Source organism: Zosterops lateralis (assembly GCF_965231275.1).
Source record: "Zosterops lateralis genome assembly, chromosome: 5".
In the NCBI taxonomy this organism is placed as follows: domain Eukaryota; kingdom Metazoa; phylum Chordata; class Aves; order Passeriformes; family Zosteropidae; genus Zosterops; species Zosterops lateralis.
Window position 1 is genome coordinate 23,292,026 of NC_139766.1, and position 20,581 is coordinate 23,312,606.

The 20,581-nt window shown below is 39.6% G+C and overlaps 1 protein-coding gene and 1 long non-coding RNA gene across 2 annotated transcripts in view; one reads left to right on the plus strand and one right to left on the minus strand.

Annotated features, from left to right (window-relative positions):
* Positions 1-55: 55 nt before the first annotated feature.
* Positions 56-4,598, plus strand: LOC310909544. The gene is made up of 4 exons (XR_014590092.1): positions 56-237; positions 1,061-1,270; positions 2,104-2,221; positions 3,686-4,598. It is a non-coding gene; the product is annotated as an uncharacterized lncRNA (long non-coding RNA).
* A 4,133-nt stretch (positions 4,599-8,731) lies between these two features.
* The window catches only part of SMIM14 (small integral membrane protein 14), a 37,697-nt gene continuing 25,847 nt past the window's right edge, over positions 8,732-20,581 (minus strand). The window contains exons 3-5 of the mRNA XM_083861492.1: positions 18,399-18,447; positions 10,931-11,079; positions 8,732-10,377 (exon numbers count right to left, since the gene is read on the minus strand). Coding sequence (XP_083717618.1) covers positions 10,345-10,377; positions 10,931-11,079; positions 18,399-18,447 — 231 coding nt within the window. The 3' untranslated portion in view covers positions 8,732-10,344. The remainder of the gene's footprint in view (positions 10,378-10,930; positions 11,080-18,398; positions 18,448-20,581) is intronic.

The window sequence follows — 20,581 nt, forward strand, 5'->3', positions numbered from 1 at the left end:
GGGCTGAGGGGCCGCGGGAGGGCCCGGGCACGGCTGGAGCCCCGGGCACGGCTGGAGCCCCGGGCCTGCTCCGGGCTGAACTGCTCCTCTCTGCTGCCTCGGGGTGTTTTTGTAAGAGAACTTAATTGTGGTGGTTGAATAATTTTTTGTCCTTCAGCTATGGTTACTGTGAAGTAAAGAAGGCGGTGTTCATTCTCTCTGACGTACCGGAGCGCCGTCTCAACAAAGCAAACGTGGGTAGGTTACAGTAAAGTTCAGTGTTTAAAGTCCAGGCTGTAATCATCGCTCAGAGGAAGGAAATAAGATGAGCTTGCAGTCCTGCCCTTGTAACCTGGGCACTGCCCAGGGACCTCTTACCTTGCAATGTGTTAAAGTTCTCAGATAGCGCTCCTGCCCCTTATGTAAACGCGATACGGTGTGAGTGTACCAGAGCTGACTTGGGGGCACAGATTGTGAGAATGCTGATCTTTTCTTCTCCAGTATATTTAAGTTCACTTACACTGCCTGTCCTAGAAAGTGGTTGCGGGGTTTTTCTCCATCTGCATTATTGTAGTGATTTAGACTTTAAACAGATTACAATTCCTTTGTTAAATCTTGCCAGACTAGGTGGATAATACGTGCATGTTCTTATCAAAGCAACTAAAGAATTGCTTTGTTCTTATGTGGAATTTTCATGCATAGCTCTTAAAATATATTTTTTAAAAAATAAATTATTATTTCTGTTTTACATTTTATCCTGTTGGATATACTTTGGAGGATCTGGTCTTTCCCTAGAAGAAAGGGACTTTATTCTGTACTTACCTATTTGAGTAAGTACATACTGTGATCACGGGTCCTTTAGAAATGCCTGTAAAATACGTGTGTTTCTAGTGAAAGAGCCTACTGAGGTTTGCAGTCAGTGCAGGATCCTGGCAGATTCAGTGTGGTTAGCCAAAGAGCCTGGCGAAAGCGCAGGGTTCACTGTGTTTATTCTGAAGTAAAAACAAGTCATACCTTTTCTCATTGCTTACTGGCACAGCTGTCAGTTTTAAACACATCTGGGTTTGTTGTTTTTTTCCAGGGAAACCTAAGCAAAGCAAGTAGAAGCTCAGCGGGTGACTCAGAAGTCAGTCTCACCCATACCACCCTCTTCAAACTCCTGTCTATCTCCTTCGGTTTCAGAATAGCCATGGATGCATACATTTGTACTGCAAGAATGTTATCTGGTCCCTCTGTACCAGCCAGAGCCAAAACCACTTCAGGTCCTTTAAGCAGTCCCCTGAGGGTGTTGGTAAGTGTGCTTAGTGTGTGCCTGGCACACAGGGAGTGGATTTTCTAGAAACAGGAAGGGTTACAGTGGTTATGTGCAAGGCCTGGGGTATGTGACAAGAACTTCCCTCTGCCTGCTGGTGTCTGTGTGGGTAGTTAGTAGTTCATTAGAGTCACCTAATACCTCCCAATTACTGAGTTTGCTAAGAACGAGGGCAAGAGCTTCAGAGCCTTTCTTGGCTGTGGGGTTCAGGCATACTTACCTCAGGAGAGTGCTGTGTCCTGAGGATTATAAACATGTGGATCTAACTCTCCACCTGCATCTATGCTACTTGCCAAGGAGCTTCAAAGGGGTTATTTTTTGTATCTGGTAATCATGGCCCTTTCCTGGGAGCAGAAAGGTCTGGGTTGTAGTCTGTTATTTGAGAGCTGTTTCAAATGTCTGAACAGCCCTTGGAACAGGCAGTGGACCCTAATCCCTCTTCTCGTAGCAAAGGGCCTTCACTGGTAATAGACAGTCACACCCCTGCCTGGGATGTGTCACACGGCTGGGATGTGTCACACAGCCAGGGATGTCCATCTCACATTCTCTCTTGCAAACACAACTTAAACTAAAATGTTGGACTGCATGATCTCGGAGGTCTTTTCCAGCCTTAATGATTCTGTGAAAGGATGATGAGTGCTGCTTTTGTTTCCCTATACCCTACACTCTGGTGGTGAGGGCACTGCAGGCAGATTAAAAAATGCAGGGCTCAAAGGCATTGCAATGAAAATGGTGTGAAGTTTGGGTCTCCCCTCTTCTTACAGAAAAAAATCTGAGTTATTGAATGGGACCTTCTTGGTTTTTCCATTCAGGCAGATCCATCATTTACCAGGACGTTGAATTTTTTGCAACAGCATGCAGAGGCAAGAAAGCTTATGTGAGGCTACTGCAAAGCAGATGATGCTGGTTCACTGATGGCCATTTTTTTAGGTAAAAGTTGTGAATTCTGCTCTGTTTTTTTTGAAGGCTCAGTGTAGACTGTGAATACTTTTACAGTGCAGGAGGAATGGGATTTCAGGTGTATGTTTTTCTTTAGCCTTGGCAACTGACTAGGTCAGGTGAATTCTTCTTCCAGCATATTGGGTTTGAGGCCACACTCTGCCTTTCCAGAAACCACCAAGTTAAGAGCAAAATGAATACCAAAGGTGGGTGAAGGGGCCACTTTTCACCTCCCCTGTACAATCTGTTCCATTATGCAAGGGAGAAATCATGATTTACGAAGGATTTGGGGGATGAGGGGAAGGAGAGGGAAGACAAAGAGCAAGTGAGTGCATGATTGCATAATCTCCTGGCTGGCATCCTGATTTTGGAGGTGGGAGGAAAAGTCAGCAAAGAACTCTGGATATTAAAGAAGTTTTGAATCCTGTCTGGTTACTGTTTAATGTCAGACTGATTGCCAACCAGATTTAGCTGATCATTAACTAAAGGCATCAGAGTTCGTGTAATCAGTTTATGACACTAACATCTGACACAGATTCAACAACTACCATTGTCTGTCAAGCCTTTCTTTAATTTTTGAGAAAGCACGACTGGTAGACAACCCCACCTGTAACTGGGAAATCTGAGGTACTCAGCGACAGTCCCAGGCTGAGGCACAAAAGTGCCCAGACCAGTTGAATCAGTATTTGAATCCATGCTTTGTATTTTATGTTAAGAGTAAGGAAAGAGATGCGGCTAAAGAGATTATTCAGGACATGTGGGACTGGGCATCCATATTAAAAAGGCTCCAAGAGCTGCATAAAGCAGCCATATGCCATTTTTGAACACAGGCAGATGAGAACCTGAGCTCTACGTGTGCTCAGAGCCAACACTGTCTTGCTACAAGACATTCTGCCTTGACACGTTCTTACTTACACCCTCTCCTTATCTCCACCTCTGGTTCACCAGAACTTTGACATTGCTAAACAGTCTGACAGTTTGCCCAAATATGATTAATCACAGATTATGATTAATCTAATACAGTATTTTCTTTGCTGGTGACAGCCAGCCTCTCAAACTGCACTTACTGGTAAAAATTGTTGTAAAATGCCGTGAATTTCTGCAGGTTCAACATGCCTGACAAAATAATGTCATCAGGTCTCATGTACAATATTGCCATGTAAATAAAACCCCAAAGTCATGCAGGATTAAAACTTTTGAAAGTTGGAGGAAGGGCACTCCAAGAACTCTGATGAAAATATCCTGTCAAACCCCACTCTTTACTGCACAACATTTTGCTTCCCAGGACATGACCTTCCTCTTATTGCATTATTTAAAGCTCTCAGTATTCACAGAATTTATTGACACTTCCTTCCAGGCATGATTACATTTGGTGGCCTATCTGTTGTTTTTTAAGTGCCTCTTTTTTTTCATTCTCTTCTGATGCTTTTCTGGAAACCATCTACTTCATATCAGGCATCAAAACTGTTTCTCCAGACGCAGTGCAGTAGTGGGCAGCAGCATTGCTTTTCTGAACACGGGGTACACTGCAGCTCCCACCAGGAGAGCCATTCTAGGCTAACAGCCATCTCCAACAAAATAGTGAGGAAACATTAAATGCTAAAACCAATGCAATGGAAGTAAGAGCAGCCAGGTAAGGCACTGCTTTTCATCACTGTCCCATTGGAGAGAAATTGTCTTGTAGCATCCCCACTCTAAAGGGTTTTACTCAGCTGAGCTGTCCCATTGCAGTAACAGTTGTTTGCATAAACTAAGGTGAAGATTTGAAGATTAACACCCTCACAGTGCTAAAAGCTAATTTGGCTTAATCCATTCCCCTTATATACTGAAGCCCAGCACAAGCATATAGCAGGAGGGGGTGTCAGAGACAAGATGCATTTGTGATTCAAATTGCAAGCTAATATTTGATGAAGGGGGAATAATTATTTGGATTTTCTATTTCAAACAAGACTGCATGAAATCACTAAGGGAGTTGAAGAAACTAATTTTTTTACTCATCATCACAAGAAAGCAGATTTTGATGCATTACATGCAGTTTTAGGTGTAGTGCCAGTCCTGTGGAGGCTTCTTTGGGTTGTTTTCTTGCTAATCATCTCAGCATTTATAATTTCAAGTTCTGCCCTAAACTGAACACCTTTTTTAAGGTTTGCTTTTTATATCAAACCAATGGCTGTGACCTTCAGAATTTTATACAGTGATGGGGTTTTTCACTGGTCTGCTAAAGGAGACGTATTTTCTCATCTCTAGGATCTTCTTCTATATTTTAAATACAGTTTTTGCAGCAGAAGAAATTAGTTTTAAACCACTTATAAGTCAGAAAACTACATAGTCACAAAAATTATTCCTCTGTTTCATCATTTATAGATCAGAAGATGTAACAACAAAACCTATAAATGCAAAGAACTTTTTTCTTAAACCTTGCTACATGTGATCTTTGATTATAAATTACTGCTTTATTTTCAGTAAGTATTTTACAGTAACACTTTTCATAAAAGCAAGAAGAGTGAAACCTTTAAAAAGCTGTATATATATGGTGAATTAATATATATTACCAAATATTGAAGCACATTTGTTTTAAACACCACCTCTGGCCAATGCTCTGACCTTGCAGATGTTAAAAAGGTAATGTGGAAGCCAGATTCTTTTAGGTATTATATTTAACTACAAAGTGTTTGCTATGGGAGTTGGCAATTCTGATACAAGTGTTCAGTTTTCTGATATGAAAAGACAGATCTTCAGCTGATGTTGCCTGGAGCTGGTAAGATTTATGTTGTTTTACAAGTAAGGATATTGTTCAGCATGGAATATATTCTGCCTCTTCACCTACCCCAGGATCCAGATTTTTGCAGTGAATGGCACTGTTGGCTGGTACTGAACAAATAAAAAGGAGAAAAGGATGTAAGTAGTCCATTTTTGTAAGGATTCCACTTCATGGACTATTTTGCTGCAATGATTTGGTGTGTTTTTCTCAAACATCCTAGATAGGGTCAATTTTTTTAGGCTTTAGGGCAGAGTAATTTCAAATTACCTGGTGATTGTGAACAGCTAGCCCTTGTACAGATCCATTCAACAACATGAATTTAGGTTTGTGCCAATTTCCTTTCTGCATCACTTTTCTCAATAGACATTTGCATCCTTGGCAGACATTTTAACAAGCATACTTCCAAGTTTAGCTTTAGTTTTAGGGATTATTTATAATCTCATGTTTGAGTAAAAGGGTAAATTTTCATAAGCAGACATTAATGATATCTGATTAAGATCTTGTACTTTCTAGATTGACTCAAATGCCTAAAATATTTGTTACTTCTTGTTGTTATATTACTCTGGTTTTGTTTCTGATTCTCTAGTATTTGTTACCACTCTCTCAGGATAGTTGTGCATTATTTTAAACCCCAATACTCCCCTGGTTCTCCTTTTCTTCCTCAGATTAACACAGGACTCCCTAATGAGGGATCTGAGTTGAGACAGTGCTCAGAATTTTGTGCTCTGCTTCCAGAGAAGAGTGCTGCACTTCATGGCAACAGTGAGGAAGCAGCAGGTCTCTCCTACTCCTACTCACTGTCTTAGAGCCATTGCAGCATCTTCCTTCCTCAGAGCAGCTTTGGGTCCAGTACTGCCAACATCTAGAACTAGAAAATAGATTGCAAATCCCAAAGTAGTAGGATTTGATCTAAAACAAAGTAACACAATCAGTTTTGTGTATTTGTCAGTACTTTTCTTACTGTATTCTTTCTAACTTTATGTTGCATAACTACTTTGAAGAGCAAAAGGCAGAGGCATCCATGTTGGTCATCAAAGTATCTTAAACCCTGGAAACTGCTTTTTATTCATTCTGTCTTGCTTGAGATACATACAGTAGACAAGTGTCCACTATAAAAGTTAGAATTTAGATTTTAAGAGTTACACTCGTGACACACTGTTTTTTTACTGATTCTTATTTTTAGATGATTTCAAATTACCTTAGAAATTGATAGGTTGGTGCAGTCCTATATCTTATATAAAAACTAAAAGACAAAGACAAAAGTTTACTAATGATTGCTATTTATTAAGTCAGTAAAAAGTGCATAGTACAAGCCCTTTATCCCAATCCAAGTACTCAGTAAAAGATTACTAGGAAACTGCAAATGGCACAGATGATTTTTTGTTTGGCATAATTCAGATATTTTAAACCACCGATTTACATTAAGTACATGACATCATCACTCTTCCTTTTTCAGTCATGAATATTACAAGGCTAAGTGATCTGCAGACAGTGCATGAATATATATGATTTCTCATTTCAGAGTATAGTAATTGTGTTAAGCAGACTCTAAAAATACTATTGTTTTAACAAAGTTAAGGTATAATTGTAAATTTTCCTCCATATTTCCCAAGTTGCTACAACTTGCATCTCTTACTAACCAAGCTTAAAACCATCATTACAGAGCTGATCATATTCTGGAGCTTTGCATACCACTAATCTCTTCCACACTTCCCAAAATTTACCATAAACATTTGTAACCATGATACAATTATTTAATCACAAATTACATCACTAAAGGTCAGATTTCTGCCACCCTTACTAAAATTGCTACTAGTACATTATCTCAGAGTAGTTTCACAAACTTCAGTGCAACTACTTGATGAGTAAGGCACTATTTAACACAAATAAGAGTGGCAAAATACAGTCCTATGGTTAGTTACTTTTATTTTAATTAAGAGTGCTGATCTGAAGTTTATATCTTGGAGAGTGTATCTGAATTTAAAAAGGCATACATTTTGCTGTGGGATAGTGGCCTGGCTCTTTAGTAAAACATTTTACAATAAAATATTTCCAATGTTTTTTCCTTCTACATAGAAAATTTAAAATAGCAATTTACATGAGGAAAGCATACATATATAAAATCACTGGGACAATTAGAGGAATTTCAAGCAATACGTTTCATTTAAAGGTAAACCACAACATTCCTCTAAACAAAAAGTTCATTTGCCAAGACTCTTAGAGCTGGGTGCATGTGGTAAGTTTTATAAATACATAAACAGACATTTAAGTGAGACTGATCCTCACAAGTAAGGAGCATCTGTAGATCTCACCAACTCCCAATAGGATGAAGAGTAGTGCTGTGTCTGAATAGAGGCCTGTTTCAGGCTTTTTAATCAATTGGAAGCTTGTTTTACGCTTCCAACAGCAAAGAATTCTGGCCAAAAATCCTTGGAGAAAAAAGGTCAGTCTGGGAGATTATATATGTTTCCTTGTGGGTTCAACAAAATGATACTGTATTTCTTGTTCTGAACAGTATCCCAAACATAAATGTACATGGAAGGCAAAAAGCAAGCACTGGCAGAGTGCTTGTCCCAGTGACATCTTTACACAGTGTTTGTGGCCTATAGATTTTTAGACATAATGGGACAGATTCTCTCAGCTTCTCCCCAGCAGTTTCATTGCTTTACATGGCACTGCACAGATGTCACTGAGACCACCTGGCCCGATCTTTTTTTTTCTTTTTTAAACATGCTCTTATGCTAGAGCACACTATTCACAGAAGTTCAAAGGTCAATTACATCAAATTACAGAAGCCCTTCTTCAGGTCTACACTGTACCTTTACAAGACAGCTTAGCTGGCTCACCATTTACCCTGAAGAGCAAAACCCTGCCTCTGTCAACCATGGGATCTGATGTGAGATTTTTGTTAGAGCCCTGTTGGGGGTTAGGTTTCTTTCCTTTTGTTCCTTTTTACTTAGGGAATTTTTTTCCATAAGTTGCTAGGAAACACTAACAACTGGGTATTTAAGAAAAAGAAAAGAAGTGGCCAAGCTCAGGGGATGAAGGGCATCCGGTTGTACTTCCCTCATCTGGGAGTTTCTGTCGGCGGGGCAGAGATACCAGAGAACTGGGCAGGCAGAGGATGGGGCAGGGCAGGGGCTGGGCTCGCTCTCTCTGGCCTTTGGAGGAGGACGGTCGGAGCTGCTGCCTGGGGAAGGGAACGCGGGGCTGCCACCGGAGCCCAGCCCAGAGCTGCTGCTTCTGCCGTGGGATGAGCCTCTGCTCGTGAGAGCAGCCACTGAGGTGGGACCTTATTAACATCCACCTCACTAAAAGAGGGACTTTTCACCACCTGCTTGGGTGCCTGGGATCCCGACTCGCCTCTCCCTGCCCTGCTGGGAGCCGGGCTGCCGCTGTCCTGCCCCCTCTGCTTCTTCAGCACTGCCCTGTAGCCCCACAGCCCCTGCCTGCTGAGACATCCTGCCGGCCCAGCCGGCTGCTGCTTCCGACAGCCCTGCAGGGCACTGGGGATCGGCTGTCCCAGGGATTGTGAAGCAAAGCCTCTCCCCGTCCCTGCCCGTCTGGGCCCGGCCGCCATTCCCGGCTGCTCCCGAGCCCACAGCGCCCCCTGCAGGCGCGGGGGAATCCCCGCACCCGCCCTGCCCGCCGGGAGCCACCAGCGCCCCCGCTGGCCGTGACCGGAACTGCACCAAAGGGAAAGTGCCCGCGGCTGAGGAGGGCTCACCGGCTTCCTGCTGCTGGTTGTTGGTTTTACTGTACATACTAGCACAGAACTGTTATTCCTATTCTTGTATCTTTGCCTGAGAGCCCCTTATTTTCAAAATTATAACAGTAATTCAGAGGGAAGGGGTTTATATTTTCCATTCCAAGGGAGGGTCCCGCCTTCCTGAGCAGACACCTTTCTTGGTCTTTCAAACCAAGGACAAGCCCATTAATACAAACCTTTCTGAACTTTAACAGTTAGTTAGTTCCTTCAGCTCCATAACTAAAGTCCTCAGGAAATAAAGGTTTGTAGAGTAAGGCTTAGAATTCCCATATGTCTGTTCTACTGACATTTATGGAAACAAGTTTCATGTTGGTAACATAAAAATGTTCTTTACATTATTCTGATCAATTTTTCAATTTGAACAAGAAAAATATACAGTGTTGCTTTTCTGTACATCTTTAAAATGTTCTTAAATTAATGTACATTAAAAAAGTAATTCCCATTTGCCATAATGGGAGATGTGCACAGGTGTGTGCACAGCCACACATACACACACTTAAACATACCACACATACTCACAAATACTAGAGGGAAGAGACATGCCATGTGTAGTCAGCTGCAAGTTTGTTACTCTACAATTACAACTAGTAGATAAGGATGAAATGTTAAGAATTGCTGATAACATACAGGTGAAAAATCTTGAATAATCCAGTATGTGTTGTATACTAAAAGTTGGTATGATTTAATCCTGTCCAATATACATTACATCATGGCTAAAAACTTGTTAAGGTACCAATTATGAAAACTATGCCAGGACAGAAAATTCTACCAAGTTCTTCTTACTAAATTTCTCTTTTCATAACGTCTATAAGTAAACACATCTGGGTTTAGAGTGTGTTTTTTTGACAATGTATTGAAGAAGACATACAATTTATTAATGAAAATGGCTAAATTAACTTTTTTGGTGGTATAATCTTTTCTGTAAAGTTCTCAATATATAGATCAAAGTTTTGACAGTGGCAATCGCCACAATCGCTTATGTGTGCACGCACACACGGAGTCTAATTCTAGTGGACAATCCATGCTTTTGCCAGCAACCCTGAAAACTGTGTTAGTGGTCCAAAGACCAGAATAAAAGCTGCTCTGAAACCAGGGCAAATATAAGACAATTTCTATTTTTCAGCACATAACTAAGTAATTCCAACCATAATATGTATGCTCAAAAGCATACTGGAGAAGAAATATGAATTAATCTAAAGAAAGGTCAGTGACCTTCCATTCTTCTAGATGGGACTGGGATTTTCTTTTTCTTTTGATGCATATCAGAAATCACGGCAAAAAAAAATAGCATCACTGTAATAGAAAGAGACTGAGTGGAATGTCCACAGTAACAACCAAAAAACCCCTGCTATGCCTTACCATTATTCAAATTAAAATCTTAAAGGAATTGTAATAACATACAAAGCGAAAATTAACTTAAAATTGAAGTTGCTAAAAGCAGTTCATGAAGATTACTGCTGAATTATAACTCTGCTCTAGATAAATGAGGAAACCGTATTGAGTGGGGTTTAAGAGTAATCTGGTCACTTAGTTCATTTGGTCGTGCAAGGTTTTAGCTGCTGAACTCTTCCAATACTGAATGCTCTAATCCACGGGTGGGGCTGGTGGTTCTTGTCCCTTGGGAGAAGAAAGGAGGAAAAGAAAAGAAAAAAGCAGGTACAGAATTAGAAACAGTTGTTTCACATAGGAGGATTTAGCAATAGAAGAACTCAGAAGCATTACACTGTGTTTTCTTCCATGGTTTTTCAGTATCGCTTAAAATAATTAGAGTAAATGAGCATCAAAAACTATACTTTTTTCTGTATTGAGGTTTTTCCATGATCCCACATCTAGCACAAAGATCACCCTTCTCAAAGTATCATGCTGTAAATTTTGCTTACTGACATCTCTTAAAGCTGCACTTGTCCCCTTTCACCTAAGGAGGCAGGAGGCAGTTTCAACCAGGGACAGTGTCCAGAGGGCACTGCACTTGCTCCATCCCACAGCAGGCCTCACAGGTAGCCTTCATGATTCCTTTCACTTTGGTTTAACTAATTTTAATTTTTAATGGACTTCCAAGAAAATACAGGGGAAAAAATGGGGAAAAATGCTTTGAGACAGCGTGGATTAAGCCAAAATAGATTTAAGCTGTTATAGAATCTCCCTGCAGGGCACTTGAAGATGCACTTACATTGTGTTGGCTGGTTGCCTTTCCGGCTGTGTTTGATCCTCTTAGATTACTAGGTCTCAGTAAGAACAAGACAAGTGCAATCACCACCCAGGCCATCATTATCATGGCAAAGCTGATGCCATTGTCACTGGAGGAGTTTGGTCCTGGCACTACAGACAAAGAAAACTCAGGTTATAACAGAATAACAGCAGAGTACTTTTCCCCAAGTGAAAACAAAAATGCAATCTCAAAAAAAAATTCCTGAAATATTTTTCAGTGGAGTGGTTCTGATTAGTCCCTCGTTTTGGCTTTGAGACAGTAATACTGTTTGTCACATTTCTTATCCATTTGAAAAGAGAATTATCTATTTCATAATATTTCATTGGCATTCTCAGAATTATCATGATTATTTCTTAGTTCATATTAACTCCTAGTGAACTGGAGTTAATATGATAAACACACTCTTCACATTTAAGAAATCAAACTTGATGCAAAATATATTTATGTAGGAAAATCCCCCATATGCATGTTGGTCTTTGTTTTTTTGCCTCAAATAAATAAAACAGTAAGACTAAACTGATGAAAGCTTATGCTCCATTGTTAGGCCCCACACAGAGAACATGCTAATTTTAGTAAGAATGGAGCAAAACAATAGTAATTAATTTCTTTACTCTAAGTTATTTCTTGAGGGTTTGTTTGAAGGTGTTTCAGTGTCAACATGCCAGATCTCTATGACTGATCATACAGGTCTGCTAGCAACGTATCTTGCAGGAGGTGAAAAAATGCTGCAGAGATACATTCCAAAGTGAAGCCCAGGAAGACAATACAAAAATTTTACACCAAATTTCTGTACAGGATACCTGAAACATCAACATGTGGAAATAAATTTAAGCAAATACCTTCAGGCTGGAAACAGCTGGTTTATCTGTTTGGATCATGAAACTCTTGCATGTTTTAAAACAACTTTTCTCCTCTGAAACATAACTTCAAGTAATCAAACAGTAACTAACCTTGTCAGCTGAAGTGTAAACCCACATATAACTAATTACCTGTGGTACTTACTTGAATCCATTTATCATAGTATCTAAAGGCCTAACATCTTCATTAATGATCTAGATGATCAACTGATACACAGCAATTAGTTCAAAGGTGCAGTGAATAACCTTCAGAAAGAGAAGAGCTATTCTATTTTACTACTCAGGATGAAAATTTTAACATCCAGAAAACTCCAGAGAGATACTCATGTCTACCATATTTTCAAGTTGTCTTATGTGGATCACCTGATTATGGAGTCAAGTCTAGATTCAATATTGGTCGGACTGTTCTTATTTAACATTTACCTGATAACTTATACCCTGCTGGAATAATTTCCTTGAAGGTTAATGCTGATACCACAGAACCACCGTCATCACCGTAATCCTGGGTAGTGTTGCTAACAGAGGCTCTTCCATAGAAAAGGTTTATTCATAACACAGCAGAGGGACCCAGCAGGGAAGCTGACAGCTTCCACACTGCTTCTCTGTGCCCTTCTCCACACTGCTGCTCTGAGAGTAAGGCTTCATGAGTTGGGGCTGCTGGACTGATGTCCTTTACTGACACCACATGCACTCAAAAATGTCAAAGAATAAAAAAACCCCCATGCATTATAAAGTTCATGCTTCTCACAGCACAAACCACCATTAACATGTATGAGCAAATGAAGCTCCTTTTGCCTTTTAAATGTCCAAAATATAGACATTTCAAAACTCGAGAACTTGCTGATGCAGAGGAATTTTATTATTAGAATTATATGCAATTACAAGTGAGAATTATTTTGAAAATCTGAGTGAATAAAGGGCTTTGTATATAAGAAGAAGGCATAGTGCACCAGAAAATAAATAAGAATGCTACAGTCTTTAATTCACTAAACTCTCACACATTTGATTTTGAAAGCATATGGAATTGTGAAGGTAAGAGTTTAGACCTTCAGTTTTGTTGACCAAAATATTATTATTATCAGCAGCACATATCAATATTTTAAAATGTGGAAAATCTTTATATATACTATGCTAGTCCAGGAGACTAGCATATACTTTGGCATGAAAAGAACCACTGCTTTATTTTGGGGCTTTCAGACAACATTAATAGCCACTCTGAGACTACCTTCAGCAACAAGTAAGAAGGCCTTAGGTACCTGCTTTGGCAAATATTTCTGGTAGAAGACTGAAAACTGAGTTGACTTGTTAGTCAGGATTCCTCATACAGTGCAGAGAAATGGACTAGTCTGGCTGCCTTCTGGAATTTTTGCTGAACATTAGTGCACTTAGGGTGTGTGGTGGTTAAGCAAAAGTTGGGATAAGGAAATTATGCCAGACCAGGTCATGCTACAAGTCAGGGAAGGGAGCAGAAGGGACCACAGAGGGAAACCACAGGTGTTCATTTTCAAGACTCAGTTTTTTCCAGCTAGCATTTTAATATAGTTCAGATGGAACCAAATGTGCTGAAACATGTTCTGAACTAACTGGCCCTTTACTACCTACTCAAGGCATGCTAGACACTCGGACACACACAATGTTTAGGCTTTCCAAGAACCATTAAACCCACATCTCTCACAAATGACCACGTGCTTTAATAAGGATGTGAGATATTTCAGAATCTGTTACTTTAATCACTTACAGGGAAGAGGATAAGCAAAATTTCACATAGCTGGAGTTGAATCCAACTTTTCAAAACTTTGCATCACAAATTAAGCAAACAGACAGGAAGTTATTTCAGCCACTGGAAGCGGTTATATGTAGGCGACAACAATCTTGCTACAAAGACCTCCATCCCTGAGATCAAAAATAATCAAATATAATCAGATAAAATCAGCTTATGAATAAGGAACAGTTGAGTGAAGGTGCAACCAAACAGGATGGAATTCATGATGATGGGCAGAAGAAAAAAAAAAATCTTGTTTTTAAGAGTTCACAGTCACAGTGCCTTTATCTGTAACTATTTTTTTGTAAATAATTTAGAAGTGGTGTTTTGATTCCTTGAAGAATAAGGGTTATCCTCTAAAAGCACCTGTGAATGGTATTTTCTACTATTTTCAGATGGATAGAAGATTATCCTAGTCTGAGATGAATGTTCCTGCCACCACCCATTTTGATGGATGGATCTCTTTATTAATCTCCAGTGCTCCAGAGACACCAACTAGTACAGAATTTAACAGTATATATTCCCATGTCACTGAGAGACATGACACACAGTCTCTAACCTACCTTTCCATGCAACACTGAATCCAGCCCAAGGTCTTTATTTTCAGAGTATCTGGTCCCCCGGGGTTTGGCAGATATATACATCCACACACTTCTGAATGATGCCTGTGAGCAGTTCTGGCCCTGTTACCTGTTCTGGTCCTGGTTACCTGGAATTTATTTTTTTTTACAGCAGGGCTGAATTATCTCTCTGCAGGAGAAAGCTTTATGAGGAGCCAGTCTAAGACTCTGGGATTAATTCCCATGGGAGTCACTGACTATACTGAATCCTATCTGTTGCTCCATGTACGAGATACAGTTTTTGGACTTGCTTTTTCCTACAGAAGCAGAGACTGGGCCATACAAACTAGCCTTCTCTCAGAAAGACATGGGAAGTAGAAAAAACAACTTTTGTGACAGATGTTTGCAGATTCATTTGAGCTTCTAGAAGGCAAAGCTATTAAAGTTTTGAGCTTGGTAAAAAGTTTTTAAAGATTAAAAAGGTCAACCAATTCCTGATTGTCTAACTGAAATCTCAAGGATACAATATTAAATACCCTTACATGAACTTAGTTCTCTTAAACTGCAGTTTTTCCTTCAGAGTGAGGCAGTACTCTAAAGAAAGAGGAGAAATTTCAGTTCTTTTACTGTAAAAGTGTATTCTATGTGGTGCTTTTTGTCTGCCCTCTCATGGTAGAAAAATCATCTTTTGGAGAACAAACAGATCGACTCTGGTAAAAACTGTTAAACATCTGCATGCAGGAAGGCAAAAGCATGCTCTCTGACTTATATCTTCTTTTCATGATGCTTTAAGCTTTGCTTGTTCTGTGAGGGAAAGGCATAAAACTGTATGAAGAGAAGTATTCTGGAAATTAATCATCAGGGAAGACAAAGAGCCGATGGGACCTTCAGCAAATAATGCTTGCAAGGTGATACTTTCAAAGGCAAGGATGAAGAACCCAAAGAAAGCCAAAATGGACTTTAGCAACAGGAAGGGAGAAGGGAATTCCCAGAAAAGGGAGGGAAGACTTGGCAGACATTTCAAGCTGTTAAGTTAGGCTGCTGTGACTGCCCTGGATGAGTACAACTCAAGATGAATCACAGACATGTATTCATTTTAAATTGCATAAAAAATTGGAAGTAGAGTAGACAACATTTGAGACAGTCATCTCTGACCACGTTACAACCTAGCAGAGCACTGAGAATAGTGGTGAAAATATGAATGTGGTAAATTGAGGTCACAACATCTGGGAATTGGTAGAACACAGAGAAAAAAATCTCAGGCAGTAGCTTCTCATTTCCTCTGACATGGAAGGCTGACTGTGAAGGACCATGAGCCATCAGAGCAGATCAGTACCAGCTGGGATCCTCCCTAGGCTGGAAGAAACGGCTGATGCTGCAACTGCCACACGTCAGAGAATCTCCATGTTCCACTTGCATTAGAATTCACAAAAGAATTACCACTCTTATTCCTCATTTCAAGGGAAACTCTAAGATCTTCTGATTTGCTGAGCATTAGCAATCCCAACAGAATATTTAATGTGCTGCCTATTCAAAACTTACAGCCTCTCCTTTTCTGCAAGACACCCACTGAAATTGAGGGAACAGTCATCAGTCTCTGACACATGCTTTAATGTCACGGCAGATATTCCGATGAAGAACCAGAAGATGAACAGCCATCAAGCAGAGAGCCCAAATGCTTGTTGAAGTGGTGCTCCTATCTTGCTGTACCTAAATCCAAAAGCACTGGTCCTGACCCTGGCAGGAACCTCTGCAGAGAAGTCGCTGACATAATGGTGCCAACAGCTTGAAGTAAGATTTTATAGATAATAGCACAAAAAAGTGAATGAGGGAGACATAGTGCTAATGCCTTGATATGGCTCCAGAAAACAAACGAAAAAAAAGGAACTGAAATCAAGGGTTGAAAAAACAAAGCATGCTCAGGAAGAATCAACAGAGGGTGTTTCTGAAAATTTCCAGCTGGTAGCAGCAGCACAACACATGATGCTGCTGTGACATTGGCTGAACCCCAGCCCTGACGTCTCCCAAAACAAAACCACATTCATCTCATCAGTCATTCCACAACCTTGCAACTTAAGAATCTGTGTATGACAACGTTCCCAGCTGTGCTTCCAGAAAAAATTCCGGGAACGAGCAAAATTGTTGAGAGTGAAACAAACTTGTTCATATCAAGATTCTGAAATGAGGAATCAAAGTCAACAAATAACAGGAAATGGACCTGTGGGACCTAGGGAAGAGGAGACCCACCTCAAATGTAAGCTCATCGCTGTACAGCTCATAAAAACAGAACAAAGCAATGGACAGAAGACTGGCCCAGAACTACTTTAATACGTTTCTGAAAACATCTCTAGAAGTTCTCCAGGCTCAATCTGTTTATTTTTGCCTTTGATTCCCAGGGTCTTAGAGACTGGCACAAGCACAGAAGCATCACAAAATAATGTGACAAATACGCAGGTTGTGTCATTACATCAGCAGAAAAATACCTTTGCTAGAACTAAATTTAAAGCAATATAATAACATAGGAAAAGATTTACTCTGTAATTTTTGCTTCGGTTTTTGAAACAAACCACTGGTTTGGAACAATTGCTGCCAAATTGTTTGCATCTGCACAGACAGTTATTGCAAGAATCTCAGAATGGAAAGCTATTTGTTGCAAACCATTCAAATCCCCACAGTACTATGGCTTGGAACATTAAAGCTATCCCACAAGCTTTGTGCCCACACATATCAGAACTTACTCATTTATACAGTCTTTAGTCTAAAAGCTTCATAAATACTGATGAGCCAAGACTCCCAAGGCATGAGTGAGAATGACGTACCATTGCTTGGTTCTGACTGTGGACTAAAGCTCAGAAAGCTCCACACCCTGTCTGTGCCTCCTTCTAATAGAGAAAATATTCTGTCTCCCATCATCTACCTCTTTCTCTCTCCTACATGCCTGTAATTAAAAAAAAACTACATAGAAGTCTAAGGTGTGGAAGACTAAAAAGTCTGCCCTTGGACAGGTGTATTTGGAAGAGGAATGATGGAAGTCACAGACAGCATAACTTGCAAAGCCCATAAAGAAAGAGTAAACCAGCAGCACTTTACAGCACTTCTGCACCACAACATCTTTTCCTCAGGAGTTATGTGGGAGTTTTCCCTCTTCAGCCCAGCATGGCACTGAATCTGGGACTGTTTCACACTGGCAGAGACCAGTGCAAGTTTGAGCTGGATGCCCATCTCTAAACAGGTTTTAGAGGGCAGTGAAGAGGGAGGAACATGAGGATGAACAAAGACATGCACTCACTCCAAGATTCTAGAAACCTTGCCTGCACTACTCCTAGACCTGTCAAAGATACAGGCACCAGCAGCTCTTGCTCACAGGAACACTGCTCAAGCGCTTGCTGCTCCCTCAAAGCATTAAAGCATCTGATGTAAGCTGAGTGAGTTCACACACTCACTTGGTAAAATGATATAGGAAAACCAGATCCACTTCACTTTTATTTATAAACAATTGACAACATTCCCTCTAGCTCACAGAAAGTGTCTCAATGCCTCAGGGCATATGCTTACATTATTGCATAGCCTTCACACAGTTATGCTTCACTGCTGATTCTGGTAATGTTTGACTGACCTAGTACTGTTCACTGTTTGGGAGAGGTTTTTTGATGGTTTTCACAGCAAATTCCGAGGAAGTGTACACATCAGTCCTCTGCTTCACTAACTACAGGCACCAAATCAACAGAGATGCAGTGATGGTGTATGTCAGCTTATGAGTCAGAGTCTCCTCTTCCTCACAGTGGAGTAGAGGGGTCACAGTACTGACAGTACATCAGCCCCAGCTGTGAACCTGCGTGTGTGTGTGTGTGTGTGTCTGCGTTCAGTATTTAGTCTTCATTGGTTAGGCTGCTCTGAATCTGAGGAGGACAAATAAAGCACCTTCCAAATTTCCCCTCTCATGCGCCAAATCATCCCATTTGTAGGCTAACAATAAGATTCAGTAATGCTTGGGGCCTGATTAATGGTTATGCTGCTTTATTGATACCTCCAGGCTTGTCATCAATGCTGCTTCTAATGTACTAATGTTCATCACAGATTCTCAGAAATTACCTCCCCAGCGTATCGATTTCATTACTGTAGTATTTGATATAATGCATTATGTTCCTATAACATTAAATCAACCACTGCATTTTAAAGAACAGTCAGACTGTCTTTTAATTACTGCTGTTCATTTTACTTCCATGAACCTGATATGAACAGTTACTCACATTCCTGAAGGCATTCTGTGTCTGTGCAGTATGACTGGGATTGTCTCAGCTGAAACAGAGAAAAAGAAAGCATCACACTTAACAATAAATCTTGGCTGGCTTTTACTGAAATCAGGATTTAATATATCGTCAGAGTAAAGTTCAAGTATAACTGATGCTTTACTGGATCACACCTGGCTTATGGTATGTGAAGAATCCCAGGTATGGAGATAGTTTCTGAACACAATTTACATAATACCTTTAAATCACCTGACTACAGTGTTACTGCTTTAAATTCAGCCATTGAATACCTTTCAAAATTCAAGTAAAAATATCTGTAGTGATATAGGAGCTATTATATACAGATATACTCTCAACAGATATTTTGGGATTTATAATGGACAGGTGCTCTTACTATTACCTAGATCAAGTAACATTAAAATACTCTGTGATTACATCACAATAAACAATCAGACTGTGATAATAGTTATGCACAGAGAAGTTGAATTAATATTTTACATTTAAACTTAGTACTTACTATTTTCCCCCAAGATCTTTTTTTTAAAGCAGGTTTTAATATGTATTTTACTATATTTTTCTCTTTACTGATGGGTAAAATTTAAAACATTTTTAGTGACTGTAATAACTATTTGATTTACAGACTAGGTAAGCTTGCCAACTGCAAGAAAAGTCAACATTGGCTAACCTGCAAATCAGTACAGCTATTTTACAGATGACAGAGCCAGAAAAGGAAGACAAATATCACATTCTTTATTAGGAACAGAGATGTTAAATGGATGGGATTTAATGTGCAGCACTATGGAAACAGATTCTATCCTCTGCTTAGGTAAACATCATGGATTATTAGTAAAAGTTTTTAAAATAGAGAATTGTTACATTGCCTTGGTTAGAAATGACATTTGCTTTTTCACAGGTTTTATGACACAGTTGTGTCACAAATCTGAACATTTTTTTGTCACAACAGGCTAATCTGTTGATTACCAGTGTAAATATAAAAATGTTAAAGAGAAGAAAAGATGGTTCTCTTTATGCAGGAAATACATGAATCATTTCCACAAAACCCATTTCCCCTTGTGTTGGCATAACCGATTAAATGTACACAGTCATATTATGCAAAACACATCAAAGAAACAGATAAAGAACTGAAGAAGGAAAACATCTAGGAAAGTATAAGCTCCTTTTATCACAAAGGTTGTCAATGACTGACACATTTGAAAAAGAAAAAATGTAATTGGAGACTGATCACTAATTATTTCATTAATATATTAAGATCTACTAGCAAATTTACTGAGACTACAAAGAAATCTCTTTAGGAAGGAATTTGGAAGGCTGGATTTAACCTTTCAGCTATTTCTATAGTTAAAAACAGCGCTGAGGGAAATTCAGGTAGAATACTGCTCTCACTTACTGAAGGAAAAAAATCTATCAAACTATGCATATTTCCTGCCCTTCTTATATAAAAGCTCATTTTATTTTAAAACTTTGGAAGTAATTTACAAAGAGGAGGTTTTGTCTTAGCAATAGAACCCATTTGAAATACTTCAAAGATTTCCAAACTGGGAAAAACGGATATTCCTATACCCATATTTTAAATAGCTCAGCAACATAATTATCTTCTGTTTGTATAAGAGTTTAATTCTGAGAGGGGTTTAATTTATAATCCCTACTTAAAACACTGTTTACAGATATTCGACACAGAAGGATGACCAGAATTAAAATGGGCAACAGATATATGATCAGAACCACTGTACAAGCATCTTGTTATCCCCTTCTGTCCCCATGATGGCAAGTCCTCATACAGCTTATCCTAGTTTGCCTAGATATAGAGCACTGCCTGGGGGTGTTTTAGCCACATTATCAGTTATCTCCCGTTCTAAGTGTCACGCTCTGTCCAAATACAACTTTTTCAAAGCTCCAGGATGGCTCTCTGAGCCAGGTAACAAATCTGTTTTTAACAGCTCAGCAAGAGGCTGCATATTGTCAGATGAAACACAGCAGATCATGAAAAATGAGCAGCAGTAAAAGAGGTTTTTCTTAATTCACTCAGATCAACAAGTACCTTACTGTGTAACCCAATATGCATCTGATCCCTTGTGGTCACTCATTTAGTCAAAAGACAAGAAATGGTTCTGGCACACATATGAAACGCTTACGTAAATTGAATGGCTGGGAAAGGTAATGCC